The sequence below is a fragment of the Lepus europaeus genome, chromosome 5 (genome assembly GCF_033115175.1).
Source record: "Lepus europaeus isolate LE1 chromosome 5, mLepTim1.pri, whole genome shotgun sequence".
NCBI classification, from domain to species: domain Eukaryota; kingdom Metazoa; phylum Chordata; class Mammalia; order Lagomorpha; family Leporidae; genus Lepus; species Lepus europaeus.
In genome coordinates, this window is record NC_084831.1 from 25,843,851 (window position 1) to 25,867,634 (window position 23,784).

General features: G+C 55.4%; 1 protein-coding gene across 1 annotated transcript in view; it reads right to left on the bottom strand.

Annotated features, from left to right (window-relative positions):
- The window catches only part of CSMD2 (CUB and Sushi multiple domains 2), a 615,632-nt gene that overhangs the window by 248,416 nt on the left and 343,432 nt on the right, over positions 1–23,784 (bottom strand). The window contains exons 11-13 of the mRNA XM_062193240.1: positions 21,650–21,753; positions 18,494–18,606; positions 2,958–3,140 (exon numbers count right to left, since the gene is read on the bottom strand). Coding sequence (XP_062049224.1) covers positions 2,958–3,140; positions 18,494–18,606; positions 21,650–21,753 — 400 coding nt within the window. The remainder of the gene's footprint in view (positions 1–2,957; positions 3,141–18,493; positions 18,607–21,649; positions 21,754–23,784) is intronic.

A 23,784-nucleotide genomic window follows, 5' to 3' on the forward strand; every position in this document is an offset into this window, starting at 1 on the left:
AAGAAGCCAGAGCCATCTTTTCTCTCAAAATGCTTTTCATGGCGAGCGACATCATGGTACGGAGAACAGAGATGAAAACGACCATCTATGGAGCATCTACAGCTGTGAGGGCAGCTCGGAGGCCAATGGCATCGTTCTGAAGTCCCTATTTGCTGCAGACAATGTGTCGGAACATGAAGGAGGAGTGCATTCGTGCAGTCTCGCCATGGTGCTTCCCCAGCCAGGACTTGTTTTGAACAAGGCACTGCTTTGCAGCTCTTTGCACGATTATTCAAAGACATTGGAGCCATCAAAATCGTTTCTCCATTCCCCTCTAACTGCTAAGAAGGAAAGAGCAGCACTGTTTGCTAAGCGCTGTGTTAATATTTATTGTGGCTAACATATGGCAAGATTTAGGACACTAATTTATGAAAGTTCATGCAATACAGAAATGCATGTGCTAGTTTATATTTTTATGGCATATATAGAAGCTTCTATTGGTTACACACTAAGATGTTTGATCTGGAGTTAGGAGCAGAATACCAGAGTTTAACACTGTTCCTCAATCAAAGCATGACGGCCCTGGAATGATCCCCTTTAGCGGGAGCTTCCAAGAATTCACTGTGGAAAATGTGGAGGCCGCCCATGTCATTGTCACCCTTTGCTCTAAGTAAGATCAGTGGAACCTGAAGGGAGTGCTACCCAAGATAGATCAGGAAACTCACAGCCAGGCGGGGGTGTCCTGGCCACCAGCACGAAGCTGAGCGAGAACTAAGAGCCAGGTCTGCAGATTTTGAATCCAGAGGTATCTTAGGACACCAGGCCTTTCTTATCAACATCATTCCGCTCCCAATTAGACTTTGAGCTCCCAGAGGCACAGCCCAATATTCTGGAAGCATTAGCCTAGGGGTGGGGTACTCAGCATAGGGTGGACAGATGGCATTCCCTCGCCTTCACGGGGTGCAAATGTGACGCTGCCACGCGGTGCACAGGCAGGTGGCCAGTTGGCTCTCCCTGGCCTCCTGCATGGAGTCCCAGCATCCCTGGGACTCAAGCTGTGCTCTGTTAGACCCTGATGTCCAGACACTGACTTTGAGTGATGGACGTGCCTGGGGATATCATCCTCCTCTATCCCAGAATAGTCCAGAAGAAAAAAACGCCACACTACCCTCACTGAGTCCCTGCTCCACAGTTCTCATCGACAAGCCTCAGGCACCCCGACTTTGTTTTAACCCCACACTGCACCGGCCTACCCTGGCAGCCCCAGCTCTGTCCTCTTTTCTTAGCCTTCAGCGAGCATGGCCGGCTCTCGGGAGGCTGCCAGCCCTGCTCCCGCAAACGCAGGGCCTGCTGAGTGGCACTGCAAGATCCCGCCCTCACTGCAGCTTTTAGAAGGAGGTGCTAAGACTACTCCTGAGAGCCCAAGGGCCAAGGGGATTCTTGGAGGACCTGAGTGACAGCCCCCACCCCACCCCCGAGGCAGCTTCCTGCCACCTGCACGCCTGGGCTTGTGGGGTAGCTATCTGCTTTGCTTCCCACTTCACCCCTACAGCTCTCTGCCTCAGAGACCTGACCATCTCCCAGGGCTCCTTGCCTTGTTTCATCTGATGGATGTCACAGCTTGAGCCTCCCTGGTACCTGGGACCCTCACAGCCTATACCTTCACCTTCCAGGCCCTGCCTGCCACCTGCCTCTGTCCGCTGTGGTCGCTCCACAATGCCAGGGTCTTCCATCACTGGTCACTTTCACAAGGCCCGAGATGCTCCCTGCAAGTCTTTCCTGAACCTATTGTCCCCATGGCTCCCACAGGGCTCCAAGGCTGACACTGGTGGGCACCGGATCCCCACCACGCAAAGGGAGCAGAGATGAGCAGCTAGCAGCTTTATTTTTCCTTTTCAGTGAGGGTGATCTGTCCAATGTGTATCTAAGGGAGACTTGATCTTTAAGCCTCTGAATTTGCACATAAACTCCTGAGTCATCAAAGATACTTGGTCAGACAAAGTGGCTTTTTTTTTTTTTTTGCATGTGATGAACAGAATCGCTTTGGTACAACCTGACTCATACAGCAAGCCCTGCATCACGGTGGAGATGGGATCGTTCTCCCTGGGTTACCACTCCCCATCCCCAGGGGCCACCGTGCTCTGATACACAGACCTTCCAGGTCCCAGGCAGCCCACTGTGCGGGGTGAAGGATCACAGGATCGGGCTCTCTGCCCTTCCCTGAGAAGATCAAACTGAAAGAGGTGGAGGAGGTGGGGTGGCGAGGGTTGGGAGAAGAGGCGGCGACAGCCTGGAGAAGCTGGGACCCTGGGCTTTCCCACAGAGGCAGTGTCTGACCCCTTGCTGCTACACATGGCCCCTCACACTCGCCAGTCCCACTGTGGCTAAAGACAGAGACGATTTGCGTCGCAAAGTATGGCTGATGGCCCGAGCGGAAGGGAGAAGAGCTTCTAGGTTAACCCTGCAGCATGAAGCACCAGACTCCGGCCCCTTCCCCAGCCACCAACGAGGCAAGACAGCATGACCCCGCACCCCTCCCTCAGTGCCACACACGAGGAGGTGATTCCAGGACACCTGGCACTCCCTGGCAAGTCTCCCGCAGTAGCCAGAGGCTGATGCAGACTCTAATGCCCCTTCCCGTGTTGCTGGGCTGTAGGGTAGGAGTGGCGGCACCCAGGGAGGGGAGGAACTGGCAGGGTCTGAGCCTGGTGGACCACATTCCCCGGGGGGGTCTCTATCTCACTCTAAAGGGTCACCAGGGAGGGCGAGATGGCAATGAAGAAGATCCCCAAGTGTCAAGAGCACCTGGCCTCAGGGCCACAGTCTACACCACTGCCAGCCACGAAGACACCCGCAGCAAGCTTCCACAGAATTGAAGGAAGCCACGGGAGTGAAGCCCGCGTGGTAGGCCCTGCAAGGCTCCCAAGGACACAGCCCCGGGACGGCTGGGCAGCAGCGACCCCTCCCGGCTCACTTACACACACAGCCTGGCTTCTTAGCCGACCACTGGTTATTCTTTTGGCACGTGATTGCCTTCTGCCCCACCAGCTCAAAGGCAGGCTGGCACTCAAACGTGAGCGTGTCACCGTGGCGAAACCGGGAGCCTTCCCTCCGGCCATAGGCAGGGATTCCAGGGTCACCGCAACTGCCCTGCTCGATCTCTGAAAGACAGGAAGAGGAACAAACAGAGACAAACGGTGACTTCGCACCTCTCGTGGCGCGCGAGGTCCACATGCCCCAGTCTGCTGCTGTTCTACCAGGAGTCAGTGCTCAGAGCGACACAGGTGTCACGAGGGATGGCGTCCCTGGGAAACCCTGCAGTGTCCTGGGATGAGGGGCCCCCTCTCCTATGCTGGCAGCCCAGATACTTTCCTGGGGTCTACATTCTCCATGGGTTACCTCCCCAGAGCCCCGACGTCTGCAGACTTCCTTATGGAACTTGACCCTGCATCTACCGACGTCCCTTCATCGATCTTAAGCACAGTGCATTGCTGAGCAGCAAAGGCAAGCCCAAGAGGAGAAGGGCGCTGGCGCTGGGCTGCTGGCCTTGGTCACTAACCAGAGCTTGAGAGAAAATCAATCGTCTCTGCTCCTGATATGGACACGCTTTCCTGAGGACAGGTTTTGCTGCAATTTGAAATGGCAGCAGGTAAAATGAAACAAATGACTCATTAAATACGTGGACGCTTTTGAGCCCATGGCAGTGAGGCAGGCATAGAGTGGGCTCCCCAGGATAGTTCTGGGGGCCTGGACTCAGTGGTGTGATGGGCTGGCCGCCTTGCTGGAGAGCCAGCCAGGGCCTGGATGCTTCTGGAAGGAGTCTGTCCTGGTCAAGTCCCTGGACTCCCCTGGAGTCACCTCCCCCCTTGCACGGTGCTGGGGGATGGAGGAGGAGGAGGAGCAGCAGCGGCAGCTCAGGACCAGGGAGGGCAGTGTCCTGCAGGAAGACAGGAGGTCATGCGGGAGGTGCCAGATGGCGCGGTGTGGACTATCGGTCCTGCGACTGGGCAGAGAGGAGCCTGGAGTCATGGGGGGCAGATTTTTTGGACCTCTTCCCAGGATTCTCAGCCTAAGGGACCTTGGCTTTTTTTGCAGATGCCATTAAGGGCATTTGGAATCCGTGGTCCTGAAAGTTGCTGTGTGTGACCCTGACAAAAATGAGTCTGCAAAAACTCTCAACCCAGCATGGGGCTTCTGTGGGCACAGTGGGGTTGCTGTGCCAGCCCCAGGCGCTGCCTCCTAGGGTTGGGCTCTTCTTGGCTGTCCCGTCTGTGGCAGCCTGAGAGCCCTGGCCTCTAGCTGCCTGCTGAGGGCTGGCAGGACTGGGATTCTTTGGGGGGTGTAGTGGGGGGTGGTGTGTGTGAGTCAAATACCTAGGGCTCTGTGCGTGGGGGTCTCTGTAATCAGGAACCAGGTTGGAGGAACCTCAAGGGCGAGTCAACAAAATAGCTGTCCGCCCCCCGACCCGTGGCCTCCCCTCTGCACACACACACCTGCAGAAACCATCTGAGCTCTCCTCTGAAGCTGGCTTTGCCCACGCTCAGGGCCGGAAGAGGGGATACCCCGAGGCATTCTGGGGGAGGCGGCCCTTTTGCTCCGGGTCTCAGAGCTCCAGCCATCTGAAGGAAAGGGAGAAGGGGCCCCTGTGACTAGCAGGCCTGGAGGAGCAAGCAGCTGTCCCTCATCCTCCCAAAGTGCTCGCTGGGCTCCACGTCCCTGGGATGCAGGCATTCCCAGGCCTGGTGAAAGCCACAGGGTTTGAAGACAGCCGGACCCCGACTGCTGCAGGGTGGGGCTCAGAGACAAGGTTTCTGAGCAAGGCGTCCCTGTGCTGTAGAGGATGCGTAAGTGGGGTGTGTCTGTCCGCGTCCCTGTCCATGGCCCTAAACTGAGGCTGTGAAGCTTCCAGAGAACAAGCATCCTGGGGAGAGGGGGAGGAAGCTGCCCAGCACCCCGCACTGTCTAAGACAGCCCTTCCCCCCTGCGCTCACCCAGCCAGTCTCACCGGTTGTCAGTGCAATCACAAACACGTGCTGAACCCTGTGTGCCAGCACCTGTGCTGTGCACTTGAGATCCGGATGCGGTCTCTGCTCTTGAGGAGCGATTCGACAAGGAGCCAGGTATTCATGACACTGCTGGTTCTCGCTCGGCACAGGAGAAGCCCCTGACTCAAACAGGGTGCAGGGAGTGAGCCACTAACCTCATGTGCTGAATTTCAGGAGGCACCAAACACTGAACAATCCCGAGAGATACCTTAGCGCAATGTGTTTGTAATAAAATCACAATTCATGCATATCCATCCAACCCACAATGAAGACAAATACCAATATTTGAATTAAAGACTGGATCAGAGGTGGCCTTGGATGACTGACATCAGTCCCCTCTCCCTAGTCCTGGCTCTGTCACAGCCTGTTTCTACTTAAAATGTTGTTATTTTCTATTACAAATGTTTTGCATTTATCTTCATTTAAAAACACTGCATTAAACTGTTATTTGTCTTAATTCCTGAGTTTTGTTTTTTTTTTTTTTTTTTGCTCCCTTCCCTATATTTTGTGCCTGAGGTGAGTGTCTCATTCACCTTACCCTAGTCTCAGTCCTGGGTTAGGGATGGCTTCTTGGAGGAGGTGAGGTCTCCAGGAAGGTTCCAGGGCGTGGGGGAGTCAGCAGGGTGAAAGGAATATGGGAGGAAGGAACCTCCGCGGGGTGGGAAGACTCCCAGCCAAGTCCTGGGGGGCAGGCTACAAACTGCAGCGTAGGCGTGACAGTAACTTCCCAGCAGTTGTGACCAGAAGTGACTTCTAGTTCTATGACCAGTGACTCTACCACTGATTACGCAGGTACACACCTGAGCGACTTCCCATATAGTGACTAGGTACTAGTGCCCCCATTTTAAAAGTAAGAAAACCGAGACCCAGAGAGAGACATCAGGTAACTACCCAAGGCCACAGAGCTGATGGAAGGTCTCAGATCTCAACTCAGGCTGTGTGGCGCTCGGGCTCTCAACCCGGGGGCCAGGCTGCTTTCTGCAGGCACAGGTGCTCTCTACAGGGTGATGGGAAAGAGACAGGGCCAAGGCACCCATGGGAAGTCTAAGGAGGCTGGACTTCAACGTGTAGGTGATGGGAGTCGATCAGAGTTTTGATCTATATAGTTTATAGTCCATCTAGCTTTTGAGAAAGACCTCTCTGACCACTCCATGGAGACTAGCTTGGGACAAAAAACTGGATGCAGGAACACCATGCATTCACTCAACAAACATCTGAGCCACAGTGCTAGGCACCGAGGGCGTGGTGGGGACCAAGGCAGATGCAAGCCCTGGATCCACAGAGCCTCTATCCTAGTGGGAAGTGTTTGATGGTGTCCTGGACTGGGCACAGGCAGAGGGGATGGAGAGGGGTCTACAGCAGGAAGAAGCCACAGACCACACAGGCACTGAGGATACCGGCTATAGAGGAAGGGGAGGGGCTAACGCTCGGTGGGCTTGGCCTGGGCACTGGGTGCTCTCACTGGAATATGAGGTCTGGATGGAAGGTCATCACCAGGGCCTCCATGAGACTCTCCAGTGGAATGATCTATTAGAAAGCAGCCGTGTGGGGCTAAGGTTCAGGAGAAAAGTCTGGTTTGGAAATAGGGAAATTGGGATTCAGCTCGTAGATGGGAAGAGAAACCCTGAGGTGCGTGTGACCACCCAAGGTTGGGGGTTGAGGGTCGGGGGTGAGAAAAGGTGGACAGGTAGGGATATCAGAGGCACAAGCAGAATGGGCGCCTGAAGTGCTGGGCAGAGCAGGGTCCCAGAAGCTTAGAGAAGGAGGAGTTCCCAAGAGATCTACAGCCTCACCTGCAGCCGGGACACTGACAAAGCGTTAACGAGCAGGCCATGAAAAGGAGGCCTCCGCTGATGCTGGCAGGAGTGGATCAGTGCAAGGATGGGAGGAGAGGGAGATGCTACAGAAGGAGAGGACTTTCAAAGGCAGTGAAGGAATCGAGAGAAATTAGGTATCAACTGATAAGGGCCAGGGCCTTGTGTGAACATGTATACAAATAGAAATATACTTGAGATGGGGGAAACATGACCACGTTTAAATGCTGGGGAAGTCAAGGGGAGGGATGGGGAGGAAGAGAGAGCGAGCAGTTAACTGTAGGCATGGGGGAAGAAACAGGGAATGATGGCAGGAAGCTCCAGGAAGGCAGGAGCCAGAGGACCTGGAGCAGACGGCAGGGTCAGCCTTGGAGACCAGGAGGGACTGCCTTCCCTTGTGACAGCAGGGCAGAAGGGAGAGGTGGTGGCAGTGAGTTTTCAGGTCACATGACAGGAAGTTGAGGAAGACCCTGTGATGACCCCGGCTCTGTTTTCTACCCGGGAAGAGGTCATGGTCTTTGCTGAAGGTGAGCTAGCAGGTGTGGGTTGACAAGCAGCTACTCTGAAGAAGAGGAAGCCCAGGCCAGACAGATAGCCACGAACTTCTGGTGCCCCACCAAGGGACATGGCCTGCTTGTCCCAGTAGCCTGTAGAAACTGGGTTCACATAGGAGTGGAGAAAGGGACGGCAGGTGGGATGGGGGGTGGTGCAGGATGGGTTTGGAGACATGGAATGACAGGAGTCAGGGATCCAGTTGTCATCCAGAGGGCTTAGGCTAAAGAAGGAAGGAAGTGCAATCAGCAGAAGGGGCTATGGGACAAGAGAGGCCAAGCAAAGGGTGACAAAGGGGTGGCAAGCGGGAGTGAAGAAGCGGAAGGGACAGAGGCCCCCAGAGCAGCATGTGTGACACTGCGGGGTGACAAGGCGTGGCTGCAGCCAGAGATGAGTGCACAGAGAGGCAGTGAGAACAAGGACTGAGAGACAAGGCAATGGCGAGGCCTGGAGGGGAGAGCAAGAGACCAGTGACCGTGAGAGGAGGGGAAGGAGGGGCGTGGGCTGGAAACAGTGAGCAGTTAAAGAGGGAGGCAGAGCGGCACTGGAGAGCGAGCACAGGAGCCACCTCTCCAGTGCAACATTCGTCAGGGGTGGGGAGGGTTGCCGGGTTCCAGTGACCTCAAGCAGAAGTCAGGCTCAAAGCAGCATCTGGCAAAGTGGTCCAAGACACAGCGAGATGAGGTGACTGGAGAACCATGACTGGGAAGAACAGAGCACAGTGTAGCGCGAGCATGGAGGATCCTTCTGGAAAGGTACACCGGCCAGTGGCTGCCTTGTGTCCTGGTCAGGACCTTCCCTCCACGCCCAGCATCATCACTAATAGGGATGGGGGAAGGGATCAGGGGCCCCTTTCTTCCTGTAGAGCATTCGCTGGGCTCCACTGCCCTGCCTGCAAGGGGCTGACCTGGGCCCTCTTGGTCAGGGGCTGGGCAGTCTGATGCTAGGAAGCAGCACTGCAAACAGATCATGGAATTCCGACTCGGAGAAAAATCATGCATGCAATGTCCTGTTACCTGGTTTAAGCTAATTCTGTAAGTGTCTCTCTCTCTCCTTTTACTACCAACAGCAAGCTGGGAAACAGGACCACAGCTTCTAGGACACCTCAGAACTCCACCACGCCCGGGCTCTGCCACACAGCATAGTTCCTTCCCCTCCCCTGACCTGTGTGATCCCTATCATCTGTGATCAGCTGCCCTGGCTTCTCCCCAGGGTTTTCCATTTCTGGTACTGAATCAGAATCCTCCTTTCGGACAAAATTTGTGCAGAATGGATGCATCACCTGTCTCTGACTGCATCACTGACTGGGCATTGTGGTGTAGTGAGTAAAGCCACCGCCTGTGACACCAGCAGCTTCCCATCCCATATGGGTACCCATTCATGTCCCGGCTGCTCTGGGATAGCGGAAGATGGCACAAGTGTTTGGGCCTCTGACACCCATGTGGGAGACCTGGATGAAGCTCCTGGATCTTGGCTTTGGCCTGGCCCAGCCCTGGCCATTGTGGCCATTTGGGGAGGGAAGCAGCAGTTGGAAATCTCTGTCTCTCTCTCTCTGTAACTCCACCTTTTAAATAAATAACTGTCTTAAAAAAAGAAAAGAAAAGTAAAGAAAAGAAATCTATTGCCTTTTCCGTGTGCTCCAAGAAGAGAGGCAGGGTTGGGAGGAAGATGGGAGCCAAGTTGGGGCTGCTATCTGCTGCCTGTCCCTGTGGGTGGGGCTTTGTTTGCCCCTTCACTTGTCATTGTTCTTCAGCTGGGGCGATGGCTTCTTCCCCTTTCACAGGCCCAAACCTAACGCTAACAGGGTTCCGTGTAAAACGTCACCTCCTCCAAGATGTGTTCCCTGACCACACACCTCAGATGGTGCCCTGTTTCTTTGCTCTCATGGCATCCCCTTCTCTCTCGTCATCACACTGACCACCCCTCATAACTATTTGTCAATTCATTCGACAGGTGTTCTATTGGCTACTGATCTAGACACGGGGGGCAGGGCTGAGGGATGACAAGGCACAAATCTGCCTGTCCCCAGTACGCCATCTGGCCAGGCATTCCCCAGCTCAGCCCCTTGCTCCTAGGTTGGCCTTCCCCACCCCTCGAATGTGAGCCTTATGAAAGGGGGCACTAATTACATACTTATGACTACCATGTACCACGGCACTCTGCACAGTGCCTGGACCACAGGTAACACTGCTGAATGCATCCATTCAGCTCATATCTACTACAGGGACACTCTGCCAGCAGCCACCCCAAGCACCAAAGATATGGAGCCACCTGACCCATGGCTGCTGCCCTTGGAGATACAAATGATTCCAAAGCAGATGATATGGGCAATGGTGGTGTGCATGTGGCCACAGGGCCTGTGGGAAGCAGAGAAGACAGCTCTGGTTGCTGGGAGGGACATGGGGCAGGCTTCATGGAGACTGTCCCAACCAGAAGCCTGGGAATCCGCCTGGATTCCGCCCTCCCCCTTCTTTCCCAAAGCTAAGCCAGCAGATGGAAGACCTCTCTCCATCTGCCTCTCCTCTCTGTATAACTCTTTCAAATAAATAAATAAATCTTAAAAAAAAAAAAAGACCCTATCTCCTTAGTATGACAGGACAGGACCTCTGACAGCCCCTCCCAGCCCAGCCTCGTGTTTGACCAGTTTGACCATCACTGACCTTGACAGTTCTACAACACAAAATGGAGCCACCCACAGGAAGGGCTCTGAGTGAGGGCTCTGAGGTCAGGAAGTCCTGGTTCCAAATCCTGGCCCTGATACTAAGGAACAGACCTGGGTCACGTCACTTATTCTCTCTGAGCCTTGGTTCTCTCATCTGTGAAATGGGAACGGTAACCTCAGCACTATCTCCCAGGGCTGCCGTGAGGATTCCACGAGCCCTCACAGATACTGCGCTTGCCAAACTGCCCAGTGCATAGCACGTGACCAGTAACTAGCTGGCGTCCGCTCGCTGGTATTGCCATCGCTGCTGTTTGCAGAGCCCGGGTCTCTCATCTGGCACCTGCTGTCCTCTTCTGCCCATCTGGGATCTCCCAGGCAGCCCAGGACCCTTTCTTGCTGCCAGCCCCGTGGACGGCACTGCTAGTGCTGGGGTCGAAGCTGCCATGCGGGGCCAGTTGCTCCCTGTTCTGTGCTAAGCGCTCTGAGGACTGACATGGTGGTGCTTCTGGAATGTTGCTCCCCTAGCTTCTGGCAGAGGACAGAGCCCAGGACACACGGGGGGGGGGGGGGGCACGGAGTAAAGGCTGCAGGAAGGAGGGGAGGCAGGAGGAGAGCATGGGGGGGGCAGCGGGCAGTGGGGCATGGAGGATGAGTGTGTAGACTGGAAAGCAGCTAGATGCTCACTGTAGAGGAAGTGAAGAGGCAGGGGATGGGGCAGGGAGGTGGCCCAGGGAGACGGTGAAGGGCCTGGCTCACTGAGGGATCTGTGGTTAAGCTGCATCCCGGAGGGTGTCAGCTGCTCCAGGCCAGCCAGCCCCATCCCAGTGCCTCACGCAGGCTAAGTCCTCCAGATCCGTGAGCACAAGCTCCTCGCCCGGTGCCCAGGCCAGCTGAGGCGCATGCACACCACGGGGGAGGGGGCTGCAGGTCCTGGGCTGCTCCTTAGAACCAGACCCCACCCCGCTTCTGATGACAGAGAAGCAGCAGGTGGCGACAGCGTGCATCTCCCTGTGTCCCTCTGGGGCTCAGTGCATCTCTCTGCACTTGACCTCCATGAGCAGCACCCAGGTACAGAGAGGGCTGAGATGGGCGGCATTCTTCCGGCCTGTGTCCCATACAGCACTGCCAATGGGGCTGCACTGGCTGAAGAAGGCTGGGAAACGGGTGAACATGGCCGTGTGGAGCCTTAGGATTCCTCCATGCTGTCTGCAGCAGCTCCAAACCAGAGCTTCCATTTGCAGAAATCCGTGCATGGAGGGACTCTACTCTGGACAAATGTCATCCTGCCAGCTCTGAATGTGGCAGTGTCCTCTGCCGCTCCCCAGCCCAGCCACCAGAGGCTGGGACAGACTGGGTCCTGATGGGCTCCGCCAAGAGGAGGCAGCTTTGGTTCTCAGTGGCCGAGAAATCTTTAAAGGTATTGTAGAAAGCCCTCAACTAGCTGAGGAGGGCTAGGCCTGCGGATTTCCCGGCCAAAGTTGCAGTGTTCTGGCCTCCTAGTTTATGGGGCCCAGACAAGAAGGGGAAGGGTCTGGAAAACAGGGGAGGGGAGGCTGAGAACGGTTCCACATCGGACATCCCCCGCCCCCCTCCCCCGCCAGACAGAAGTGGCACCAAGGGAGCGGGACCATGCGCTGATCCATTGCCCTTGGCTTCCTTCCATACCTGGCTCCACCACCACCCTTTGAGGAGGCCAGTCGTGCCCACAGGGATGTGGGCTCTGCCCTCAACTTGGTTCCCATGGAGGTTCCATGTTGACCCCAGCGAGGCCACCCCTTGCAGCAGTGTCTGCCCACGCCCCTTTCGTCTTTCCAGCAAATCTCTGACTTCAGCTCTTCCAGGCAGGTCAGTGGCTGCTCTTCCCTATGTACCCACTCTATGGCAGTTGCTGTATGCTAACATTAGGCGAAGGCCAAGGCCGTCACCCCAGTGTCCTGAACAGTGTCCGAGACACATCTCAGGGCCTTAGGAAAGGCTGAGCAATCGGATGAGCTCAGTCCTAACAGGAGCCCCGGGCTGCTGGGCATCCATCTGCATAATCACTAATCTCCACCTCCCTCCACCTCCTCCCTGCCTCCAGGGTCAAGTCCCAGCTCCTTCCTCCCCCAGGGCCAGCCTCCCAGACTTAGCAGGAGGCCGGCGGATTCTAGGCTCCAGTCAGAAGGGAAGGAGACTTCCAGATTGATGCTAAAACTTGTTAGCAAGTTGTGTGTAATTTTATAATGTTTCTGGTAAGTGCTAATTGCCTGTTCCTTAAATATTTCTTGTTCTACTGGGAGGCAGAGCAATTGCAACTATGAATGCGTTTCCCACAGCTGGCCGCCCCCATGGAGGGGGACCGAGTTTCTAAGCGCAGAGCGCTCAGATAGTGACAGATCCTGGGTTCCCTCCCCCGCCCTGGCCTGGGATTGTGACAGGCGGAACTAGAAGCATTTCTGGGAAGCACATGCCCCAATTTTCCCACCGGGGCTCATGCTTTTAACGAGGCAGGGGGATGGGAGAGGCGACACGGCAGAAACTGCAGTGCCACCTGCCTGCCCTACGGTAGGAATGCCTGGGGGAGGGGTGGGAAAACGGATCAGGAGGTTCCTGCCCTCAAATACCATCCATCCCAACCACCTGCTATTCCTGAACCCTGATGTCTCTCCTGCGCGGAGTGCCTCACAGATCCAGGGGGCTCAGGGAGGGCGGGGGCCAGGCTGAAGCTTTGGGCAATGGTGCAGCTTGGGAGAAGAGCCGCAGGCCTGGGAAGGAAGGCCAGGGAACAAGCTGGCACTGGAGCATCTCCGAAATGCCACGCCCTCCGCTGGGCTCTTCACCACATTGAGCCCTCGTAAGACCCTGGAGAGCTAATGGGTCATTAGCCCTCTCTTCACTGGGCTCACAGACCAGAAGGCACAGGAGGGACTGGCCGGCAGGGAGTCCACAGAAAAGCCTGATTTTAAACTGGGTTTCTCCAGCCCCAAAGCCTACAGGGACCATGTGCATAGGCTCCGGGCACCCAAACGCCAAGAGATGGTAACGTGGGCAAAACAGAGCTGAGAGGGGGCCCATGTGAGAAGTCATGGTGGCTTAGTGCTACAGAGCTTTGCCCAGCAAAGCCATGGACCACTGAGAGGCGAATAAACTGTCACCTCTGTCTTGAATGGAATCACAGGAGCCGGAATTTGGTTTGGAGTTACTCTCATGGGGAACTTGGAGTGCATGTGAAAGAATCTGTACATTGGCCTAACATCAACAGAAAGTTCTCATTCCAGTGTTTGGTGTAAAGTAGAAGCGAACTGCCAGATTTGGATTCTGGGAAAATCATTGCACTCCAGTGGCAGCTTGGGGGGGGGGGGGAGGGAAAGAGAGGGCTGGCGTGAGGGATGCTGGGTAGGAGGACTGCGCTGCCACTGAAGTGAGAGAGGTCAAGGGAGGGGCTCACCTACAGCAACCAGGGGCAGAGGGGGAGAGGGAAAGGAGTATGCGGGGAGGAGACCCAGACACGGGCTGGACGGCGGTGATGACGGTCCAGAAGCAGGGCACAGGTGCAGGGATGTGGGCGTGGGAGTGGAGACAGGGAGCTTGGCTGTGGATGGTGTTGTGGAGTGAATCTTTGTATTTCTTCAAGTTCATTGGCAGAGGCCCTTAATCCTGGTGTGCGTGTATTTTGAGAGGTGGCCTCTAAGGAAGTAATTCAAGTTCAATGAGGTCATAAAGGTGGGGCCTGATCCAACAGGACTAACTACTGTCTTCATAAAATAATCTCTCTTCACGGGGAGGCATGCTCTGTGCACGCACACCGAGGAAAGGCCGTGCATGGACAGGGTGAGAAGGCGGCCACCTGCAGCCAGGCAGAGAGCCCTCACCAGAAACCAACTGGCCAACACTGGACTTCCAGGCCCCGGAACTATGAGAAAAGAAATTTCTGTTGCTTAAAGCACCCCGTTGGAGGCATTTTGTACAGCAGCCTGAGTAGACCCATGCAGATGGGCTGGGTTTGAGATGCTTGAAGGGGAATTATAAAGACATGCAAAAGGTAGGCACGGGCATTTGGCACAGGGGTTAGGATGCCACCCAGGATGCCTGCATCCCATATCACAGTGCCTGGGTTCAAATCCCGGCTTTGCTTCTGGTTCTAGCTTCCTGCTAATATGCATGCTTCCAGGGCAGCAGGTGATGGGCCAAGTACTGGGTTCCTGCCACCCATGTGGGAGACCTGGATGGAGTTTTGGGCTCCTGGTTTCAGCCTGGCCCAACCCCAGCTGTTAAAGGCACTTGGGCATTTACAGAATTAACCAGTGGATGGAAGATTAATTAACCTTTCTCTTTCAAAAAATAAAAATTAAAGTTAAACGTGTAACAAGTTGACTGAAATGCAAATGGGAACAGTTGTGGAAGTTGATGTCATGGGGGGTAGGTGAGACTAACTGCAGAAAGTTCTAGAACAGCAGGACTGAAGGCTGAGGATGGACCCCGAGGAAGGGCAGTAAGGAGCCACACAGGAGCTGTGAAGGGGCAGCCGAGAGGTGGAGGAGGACCAGGAGGTGCAGGTGAGAGAAGCCCAGAGAACGGGCGGGCAGGGACAGAGTCACCGTGGGCTCAGGATCTCAGCCCACCACTTCCCTGCACCCACGGGGCTCCTGGCCATGAAGGTGCGACACGGACTGGCTGCATCCCTAGCAAATGAAGGCAAAGCTGGCAAGGACCAGGAGGAAGTGGGTTCACTTGGTTGAACCCCTCCTAGGCTGGCTTCTCTGACCAAGTTCTAATGTTTTTTGAGGTCTCTAGGCTGTGTGTGCCCCAGATTCTGCCTCTACCCCTACACTGCGGCCACAGTGAGCCACCTCATTTCTCAGCCAGTCTGGGGAGGGAGATCCCTACAGGGGTGCTGTTGTGAGGCAGGGATCTAAAACGGGAGCCTAGCAAAGCCAGCACAGGCCCCATGGGGGCAGAACCAGGCCCGGCCTGGAGACAGTGCCTGGAAAGTTTGGGTGGAGAGGCACTTTGGTTTCCCCCTGGGGTGAGTGCTCTCTGGGCCAGGCAGTGCCCAGGGAGCTCTCTGTGGTCCCATTTCACCGTCGAGATGATGCTATAGGGTTGGCATTATTCTCCATTTTACTACTGGGGAAACCAAGGCTCAGCGAGAACCACATGACTGTTCCAAGGTCACACGGCTATGACCATGCCAGGTCCAATTCCAGGGTCTATTCCATCTTCATAGGACCTGCTGTCACTTTGTGCAGAACCTCATGTCACCCTGCTTGTCAGCGACGGATGGAAACACCCAGCCTCTCCTTCCCAGTTTTCCATGGGTCCAAGGAGAAGTCACGCCAACACCCAGCCTGTGATCAGCACTCACACAGTGCATGTTCTGAGACCACATCTAGCTTGCTACTATACTCACAGCACCCAGAACAGCACTGGGCACATAACAGGAAGTTAATCAGTACTGGTTGAGTGACATGGACTCATGAACAAAAACCCACCGCTAGTGTCACAGAGTCCAGGCTCATGATAGGCGTATGGGCTATGTGGCTGGGGCAAGGCTTTGGTTGCTAGAAATCTCACATGGAATAGACATTCTCCCAGTGCAGGCTGCCCAATCCTGGGCTTTGAAGCTAGACGCAGGGGCTTGGATTCCACACCACTCTGTGTGGCCTCAGCAGGTGACTCCAGCCCTCTGCCTCTGAGGCCTCAGCCATGAAAGAGCAGCCTGTCACTCAGAGTGCATGATGTTTGTGTGCCTTAAGTAAAACTTAAAATAAATAAATGAAAAAATTAAGTACCCTAATACTACATTTTTCTCTATATAAAGACCTATGATAAAGTTTAATTTGTACATTAGGCATGATAAGATTAATAATAATGAAGTGGAAAATCATAACAAAATAAAATAAAAAGAAACAGCAGCCTGTGTACCATTGTGAGCACTGAATGAGATCAATCAAGTAAAAGGAAAGAAAAAGAAATGGGGGCAGGGCAGGGTCACAGCCCTCCCTGCTGGCCTTCCCTGCCCTCCCTCGGGGGCTCATGGGGATTTTGAGCCTTGGCATGCTGCTGTTTGAAAACCCAGAGGCAACAAGGAACCTAAAGCTCTTACCACTAGCAGGCTCAACAAAAGTCCCGGCCCTTTCCCAAAGAAATCACAGCAAACAGACGTGATGTGATCCCTCTCTCGCACCTGACAACTCTTCAAACATCTCCATGCGGCTCGCTAGTCCCCAGAGGCACTTTCCCCTCCAACAAACACTTAGGGTCATCAACATTTCTCTCAGGGATTGGCCTAAATCCTCCCCGTATGTATCTCAGGTTGAGATCCACACAGCTAAGCTCCCCTCTCTGATGCCTGATGGGGCAGAAGAAAGCATGACTAAGCTCGCGGTGGGTAAAACCTGGGAGCTACTTTTTTTTGAATCTTAAAACAGGACTTGCTATCTACCCACACTTCACCTTGTCCTACCAACTCAGCCAACAGCTTGGCCCCATCAGCATCCTCGTGTCCTGCCTGCTGCTGGGCGCCGCCAGCCCCTCCCAGGCGCCCGCACCGTGTGTCAGATGCAAACCACGGGCGGTGTGCAGACAGAATAGGGGCATGCGGATGGCTTGGGATCCCGCCTCCCTCCCTTCTGGGGACATCCTCTGCCGAACAGTCACAGCATTTAAGAAAGGGGGGAGGCGGGAACTTCAGACGCTTTGCATCCGAATCTGTTTCCATCTGAAAGTGGTGAGGGGCAGAGAGCCCAGACCTGAACCAAGGACTCCGATTTCTCCTCTGGCGCATTTCCCACTGCCCATGGCGGCTTGTGTGTAATTTCGCACTCCAGAAGAGCCCATTCATTTCAGTACCGTGCCCTTACACACTGCTCACTCACTAGCCACCTTGCGATGTCCTACACTTCTTGTTTTCAGTTTTTAATGTGACCATCTTCACGGGACCAGGGTGAGCCTGGCTGCATCTTTATCTCCATTTCACAGATGGAGAAAGAGAGCCTTGAACAGGTTTCATGACCGCTCATGGGGCTAGGAAGTGACAGCACCAGCATCTGTCACCGCCAAGCACCTGTGTCTGCTGCTCTGCCTTGTCTAGTCCCAGGGCTTCCCACTCTTACAACAGAGCAACCCTCATCTCGGCCCCAGGGGACACATCCGCACATGAAATATGGACTAAGCTCTGTGGTGTGGGCTGAACTGGGTCCCCTCCCTCCAAAGAATGCTGCAGTTCCGACACCTGTCACCTGTACATGTGACCTTGTTTGGAAACAGACTCTTGACAGATGCAATCGAGTAAGATGAGGCTGTTTCGGAGGAGAGGGGCACTTCCTCCTAAATGCTGGTGTCCTCACGCGAGGAGGAGCAGAGGCACCGGGAACGTGAGTGACAGCAGGGGCGGAGACTACAGGCATGCAGCTGCCAGCCGAAGAGCGCCAAGGCCTGACAGCTGTGAGGCAAGGCAGGCATCTTCCCAGAGTCCCCGGGGCTCATGGCTCTCGCACCCTAGACTTCAGACTCTGGCTGTAAGCCCCCAGTTTGTGGTACTTTGTTGGAGCAGCTCGTGGAGGCTGACATGCCTCCGTATGTCCTGGCACAGGAGAACCCTGTGCAGCAGGTACATCCTGCCTCCCTAGCAGCATCCGGTCCCTTGGAGAAATCAAGGCTCACCCTCACTCTCTGTGGCCCTGCACCAGCCAAGCAGCCACCTTACTTTCAACATTCCATTTGTTCTCTCCTCTGTCTCACCTGCAGCACACAAGCCCCTTGAGGTGAGGCCTGGCTCTGCCACACCTGTTGGAGCTGGTCTTGAGCCTGGCACCCAACGGGTGCCCTAACGATCACTTCCAGAATGGCTTCTCCTTCCTTCTCTTATTCTGGGCAGCAGGAGCAGCAGTCATTGGCCAACCAGAGCTTTGGAAGCACATGGAAGGGCAATGGTGGTGGTGTTTCATCGACCCAACACGGGGCACTCCTTTCGGGCTTGTGCCCAGTAACACACAAAGATCCTGGCCTGCATCCTCCTCGTTAGGCCACCAATGATGCTGGGTGTCTGTCCCTAGCCTGATGCACAGAGTCACTTACTTATCACTACAACACTTAAATAGGGTAGCTTGGCAGACTGCTGTCCCAGGGTAAGGATTTCATCAATAAGCAAGGCTAAGAAAGCTTGGAGGGCCTCTTAAAGCCTACAAGAGCTAGGCATGAATTGGGGATGAAATTGATTAATGTGCCTGGGGTGGGGAGACCAGAATTGTACGTGATTTATCTCAGATAATGCTCAGAACAACTCAGGAGGGCTCTCAGAGCAAAGGGGGCTGTAGAAGTCAGAGAATGTGCCTAAGGAGAGGAAGCGGATGGAGGGCAGGACCAGGATTCAAACCAGGGCTTTCTGACTCCAAAGCCAGACGCCTAGTCTCTGGTTCTCAGGGGTTGGGGGAGTCATCTGGCTCCCCGAAAGCAGTTACCTTCGTAAGAAGCCTTGAATCCCAGGGAGCTGCCGCTGCCATCGGTCTGGAAGAGGAGCCACATTTGATGGTGGGTGCTGACAATGAGATCTGGGACCGACGTACCCGTCAGGCTGTTGGGAGAGACAGGTCTTCAGGGGTGTGCGTCCCATAGGAATGACCGCCCAGCTGGTGACATGGAAGGCCCATCTAGGAGTCAGGTCCCCTCTGGAGCAGATTCTGGGCCCCACAGTGTTCCTGAGCTTGGAGCCCAGCAGCATGCGCCCTGCAGGGTGGAAGACTCGTGTCCTTTTCCTCCTGGGCCCTGGGTACAGCTGGACTCTCAGCTTTGCTTTCCCAGCCCAGACTCTGCACTCCTCGCTTGCTCAGGGGACAGGGACAGCCACAGCCAGATCTAATCAAGGGGTGTCCACATTCTCACAACCTCTGATCTCTCGTGTGAACGGTTTCACAGGAAAGGCACAGACAGAAGCTCGCTTCCCCCGTCGGGTCCCAACTCACTCCCTTTAATGAGGCATTTCCTTCTGCTGCAAGATGAAAGGCAAGGCTTCCAGCGCAGGCACCACCGAGGGACACTCTTTCTGAAGAAGGATGCTGATGCCACTCAATCTACTGAGCACCGAGCTCAGGCAGACAGCGCGTGGACAGATTCCCAGCCCTTCTCTCTCTGAACGACTCTGGGGCAAGGCAGAGCTGTTGTCCCCCACCGTCAACAGCCAGAGAAGACAGGGGGCAGAAAGGGGGCAGTGGCAGAGCCGGGAGCCCACTGTGCAGGTGGGGATTCTGGAAGAAACCTGGCTGCACCCTTTAGCAATCGCAGGCCAGGTGGGGCAGAGGGTTGCACACAGGGAGACAGAACCAATGGTCCTCATCTCTGCTCAGCCCGGGGTCTCGACATGTTGGGGCTGCTGAACTGGCTGCAGAGGCCACCACTGCTCCACGAGCTCCATGTGGGTGGAGCTGGGAGCGACCTCCTGGGCTCTAGAGCCCCTGGGCCCAAGGTGCTGACATTCTGCAGTGGGTACAGACGGAGGCCTCGTGGGTGCTGGTCCCTGACTCTGGGGCTAAGTTGGAGACCTCTGCTTCTCGTCTTTGACCCACTCATGAGGCCAAAGGAGCCCAGGTGTTCTGCGAGTTTTCCTGAAGGTCTGAGACCCATGTTGGCTGAAAAAGATCCAGAGGTGGTGAGAGAGCCCCCGGGCTGCCACACTTGGTGGGGTGCGGGGTGGGGGCTCCCTCAGGCAGCACTGATGTGGGGCCTGGGACCAAGCCCTGGCTCTGCCACTCAGGTGCTGCAGGAACTCAGGCAAGTGCGTGAGCCTCTCTGGCCTTTTTCACTCCACATTACATGAGGGGAATGCGTTGTCTGATCATCAAGGCCTTTTCAGCTCTCGTTCCAAGGTTCTCTCTCTCTGAAGAAGCACAGAGGGGTATGGAGAGGAGTGGAGGCTGGGATCCTGGGCTCTTGGGGACCTGGCATAGATGTACCATGCAAGCCAGCAAACTAGGGTAGTAGGTGAGAGATGGGCATTCATTAGGCGGAGGAGAAGAGTGGCCGTGACGGAAGATGCTACACGTCACCCTCACCAGGCTCAGACATTTGGGCCGACATCATTCCGAGAGCGTGTTTGGGTGAGGCTAACATCTACATCACTATAGGATTCAAGCAAATGGGTGACCCTCACCTCAGCAGAAGGCCTGCCCTGAATAAGAGAATTCTTGATGCCTGCCTGCCTGCCTGCCTTTGAACTGGGACCTCAGACTTGAACTGAAATGCTGGCTTTTCCTGGGTTTCAAGCCTGCTGGCCTTTGGACTAGAAGGACACCATGGGCCCTCCTGGGTGTCCGGTCTGCTGACTCTCCCAGCAGACCTGGGGACCCATGAGCTTCCCAAATCCTCAGAGCCAATGGTAACAAATCCGTCTCCATCTGCCTGCCTGTGTGGCCCTGCCAATTGTCTCCTGTTGGTCTGTTCCCCTGGAGAACTGCACCACAGAAGGGCAGGGGGAGGCTACCCTCTGCACTCACTACTCCGTGCCATGTCCCAGCCATGTCACCTGACTCAGCAGGTGTCACTGGATGAGAAGAGTCACTGAGCTGCTCTGACAGCATCATTTCCTGGTGAGTTTGGGGAAGGCGTGAGAAACACCCAGCACAGAACCATCCCTGGACAAACCAGCCATCACCCATTGGCCTTTTAACATCAAGCAGTAGGGCCAGATGGTAACTGGGTGGAGCAAGCCTGGTGGTATAGGGTGTGGCATGGGGCGCTGTCCCTGATTGAAATCAAAAGACATGAACCCAGCGCTGGCTCTGATGCCAACCATCTCTGCAGCTGCCGGGCCTCAGTCTCCCCGCCTGCTAAACCTGGCGAAGAACACCTTTCTCGCGAGACTGTCGTGGGGATTGAGCAAGATAACTAATGCGAAACATCCCATCCAGTGCCTGGCTGCCCAGGAGGTGCTCCACACACGGGGCCTCCCCTTCCTGGAAAGGGAGATGGACAGTCGGGCACATGTACCACACGGCTTTTCCCGGCTTTCACACCAGGCTCCTGGTGCTGGGAAGGCAGGAGATAAATGGCCCCAAGAGCAAAGACCCAATGTACTGGACTCTCAGGCCGGTCAGATATCGCCATCTCCCTGGACTAGACCTCGAGCTGGCCTTTCCCGGTTCACGAAGTGTGGTCACTGCATCTAAGTGATCCCGATTCTCCAAAACCAGCCATCTCCCAAGCAGTTCTGAGCGTGGGGGCAGGCAGGCAGGCCAGGCATGTTCACGGTCACTGTCCAAAGACAAACTGCCAGGGCCTGGGATAGACACTGCCAGGGCAGAAGCTGGCTCTGCGCAGAAGCAGGCAGTGAAGGGGGTGCACCTGGCTCCCACAGAGCACTGCCATGCCCCCTGTCCCCAGGGAGATCGCTCATTCTTAACATGCTTCGGGTGACTTCCCGGGGAGACCCTGTGTGCTCTGTCCCCCTGGGTTGGCACTGAGAGGGGCAGGGAGGGCTGCTGCTGAAAGCAGGGATACTGTGGGATGCTGTCCTTGCCACATGTGGTCTCATGACCCAGATGGGCTCAGTAAGCCCAGCCCCCTCCCCCAGCCAAGGTCCCCAGGCAGCCCCACCCACAGCCCCCACACAGCGCTTCACTTACATGTATAGAACCGTCTTCTGGTCCCCGTCCTGCCCTCCGTCCCCAACTGTCAGGGTGTCATAGCCCCTCTCCAAGTCAAACTCCTCAAAGGCCAGCTTGATCACCTAGGGAGGGACACAGAGTTAGCGTGGGCGGGGCTGCAAGGAAGGTGGCGGCTTTCCCCCTTGTGTCCCAGAGTCCCTGTGACTCCATCCTGCACTTCTGGGCCACCTTTCTGAGCCTGAGCTACGTCTCTCCTGGCCACAGGGTCTCTGAGGCCCCCACCATTCCTGAAGTTGATTGAGGCCCATCTGGCCCGTTCTGGAGGCCTTACAGCACCCCTCCACACATCTGGCCAGCCAGGAGCTGATCAGACTCTCCCTTCACGCTTTATCGCACAGAAGTCCCCTCGGGCTCGGGGGCGATTTTGCAAGCCACATGTGGAGTCTCATCTCTCTTGCCTCCAGGGATCTGCAGAAGTTTCTCTCAGCTTCTCCCTGCCTGCTGTCCTCCATCCCTGTTGTCTGTTTATTTGTGGAATAAATGAATGCTCTCCGAAGGAGATTTCCGCAAGTCCCCCATTCCCCTCTTCCTCCCAGACCGAGTCCTGCCTTCCACAAATATTTACCAAGCAGGCACCATATGCCAGGGTAGGGGTGGGACTCAACAGTGAGCACAACACAGCCCTTGCCTTTGATGAGAAGGAGAGACAGAAAAGGAAACAGAGAACCGTGACAGCAGGCACCAGATGCTACCTCTGGCAGGGGCCATGGAGCGAAGAGGAGGCAGTGGCTGGCCTGATGAACGGGGTGGCAGGGAGGCCACTTGCAGAGGGGGCATCTGAGGGTATTCTGAAGTCCAAAGGTAAGAATCCTGGGAGAGGGAAGGAGCCAGGTGCACAGGGCCTGAGTTACGGCAGGGATAGAACATTCTGGAACAAGCTGCTTGGTGTCTGTTGATGGCAGTTCTACAGCTGAGCATTTCTGCTGGCTGCCTTGCTCTGGGGGACGTGGCTGGGACTCCAGTGCGGGGAGATGACTCAGGAGAGCCCAGAACTTGGGAAGTTTGTCTGGGGCTTGGTCCTGAAGGTATCATGTTCCACTCTCCCACCCCAAACACACACACATACACACAGCATTGGGTTTTAGGCTGAGGGAGTGGTAGAAGGGCCTTTTCAAGTCCTGGGTGACGGGGACACATGTATTTGGGAAGACATCAGCCTGCTGGCTCACGTTGAACAGCAATGAGGCGGGAACGTCATGGCAAGTGAGGCCTGTGGTATGCGGGTGAGGCGGGCTCCAGGTTTGCATAGTGTAGGTCAGTGATGAAGCAGGTGGAGACAAGGCTGGGTCTGAGTGAAACCTCAGGCCTTGTGATTGGATGGGCCTGGGGATGGCGGAGAGGGGACATCTAGGGTGACTTGCAGGTTTCTGGCTTGAAACATTTGGAGGGTGGGTAGTGGCTCCATTCATGAAGACAACACACAGAGGAACCCACTCCTCATGTCTAATCTGGGTCTCTTGGCTGTGTCAATCTTATGACCATCCTTACCCTTCCAACAGGGATGCTGACATTGCTCCCCTGTGTTCTATCTCACAACCCAACGACTGTAGAATTCCCACGGAAAGTCTTCCCTAGTTGTGACTGATGCCTTCTGTAGGCTTCCTCCATTCAGCACCTGTGTGCTGCTAGGCTGCCAGCAGAGCCAACCCCAAGGTGCACTGCAGTGTCTTGTCCTCACGCGTGGGCAGGGCTCCTCTGCACATGGGTGGGACTCATAGTGGGGAGCATCTCTGGACAAGGCCATCTGTGAGCACACCAGTGGGTCTGTGGTGGATGCAGGGGAGGGAGGGGGTGATCGCCATTGGTCAGAAGAAAGGTCGAGGAAGCTTCCTGGGGCCACGGGGCCCCACCACGTTTAGAAGATGAATTGATAGAGTTCAACCGACTGGCAGAGAAGGAAAAGCCTTCGGGCAGAGGGGTGAGCAGGGACATGGAATGATGTGACTTGTCCAGGGTCTCCTAACTGACCTGGACTTGCTGAAGTGACGGGGAAGTGGAGGGTAAGGATAAGAGAGAAACAGGAGGGCCAGATCGGGAAAGGCTGCCCACCATGCTACAGTTTTGGGTTCTGTCCTGTGGACAGCAGAGGACCA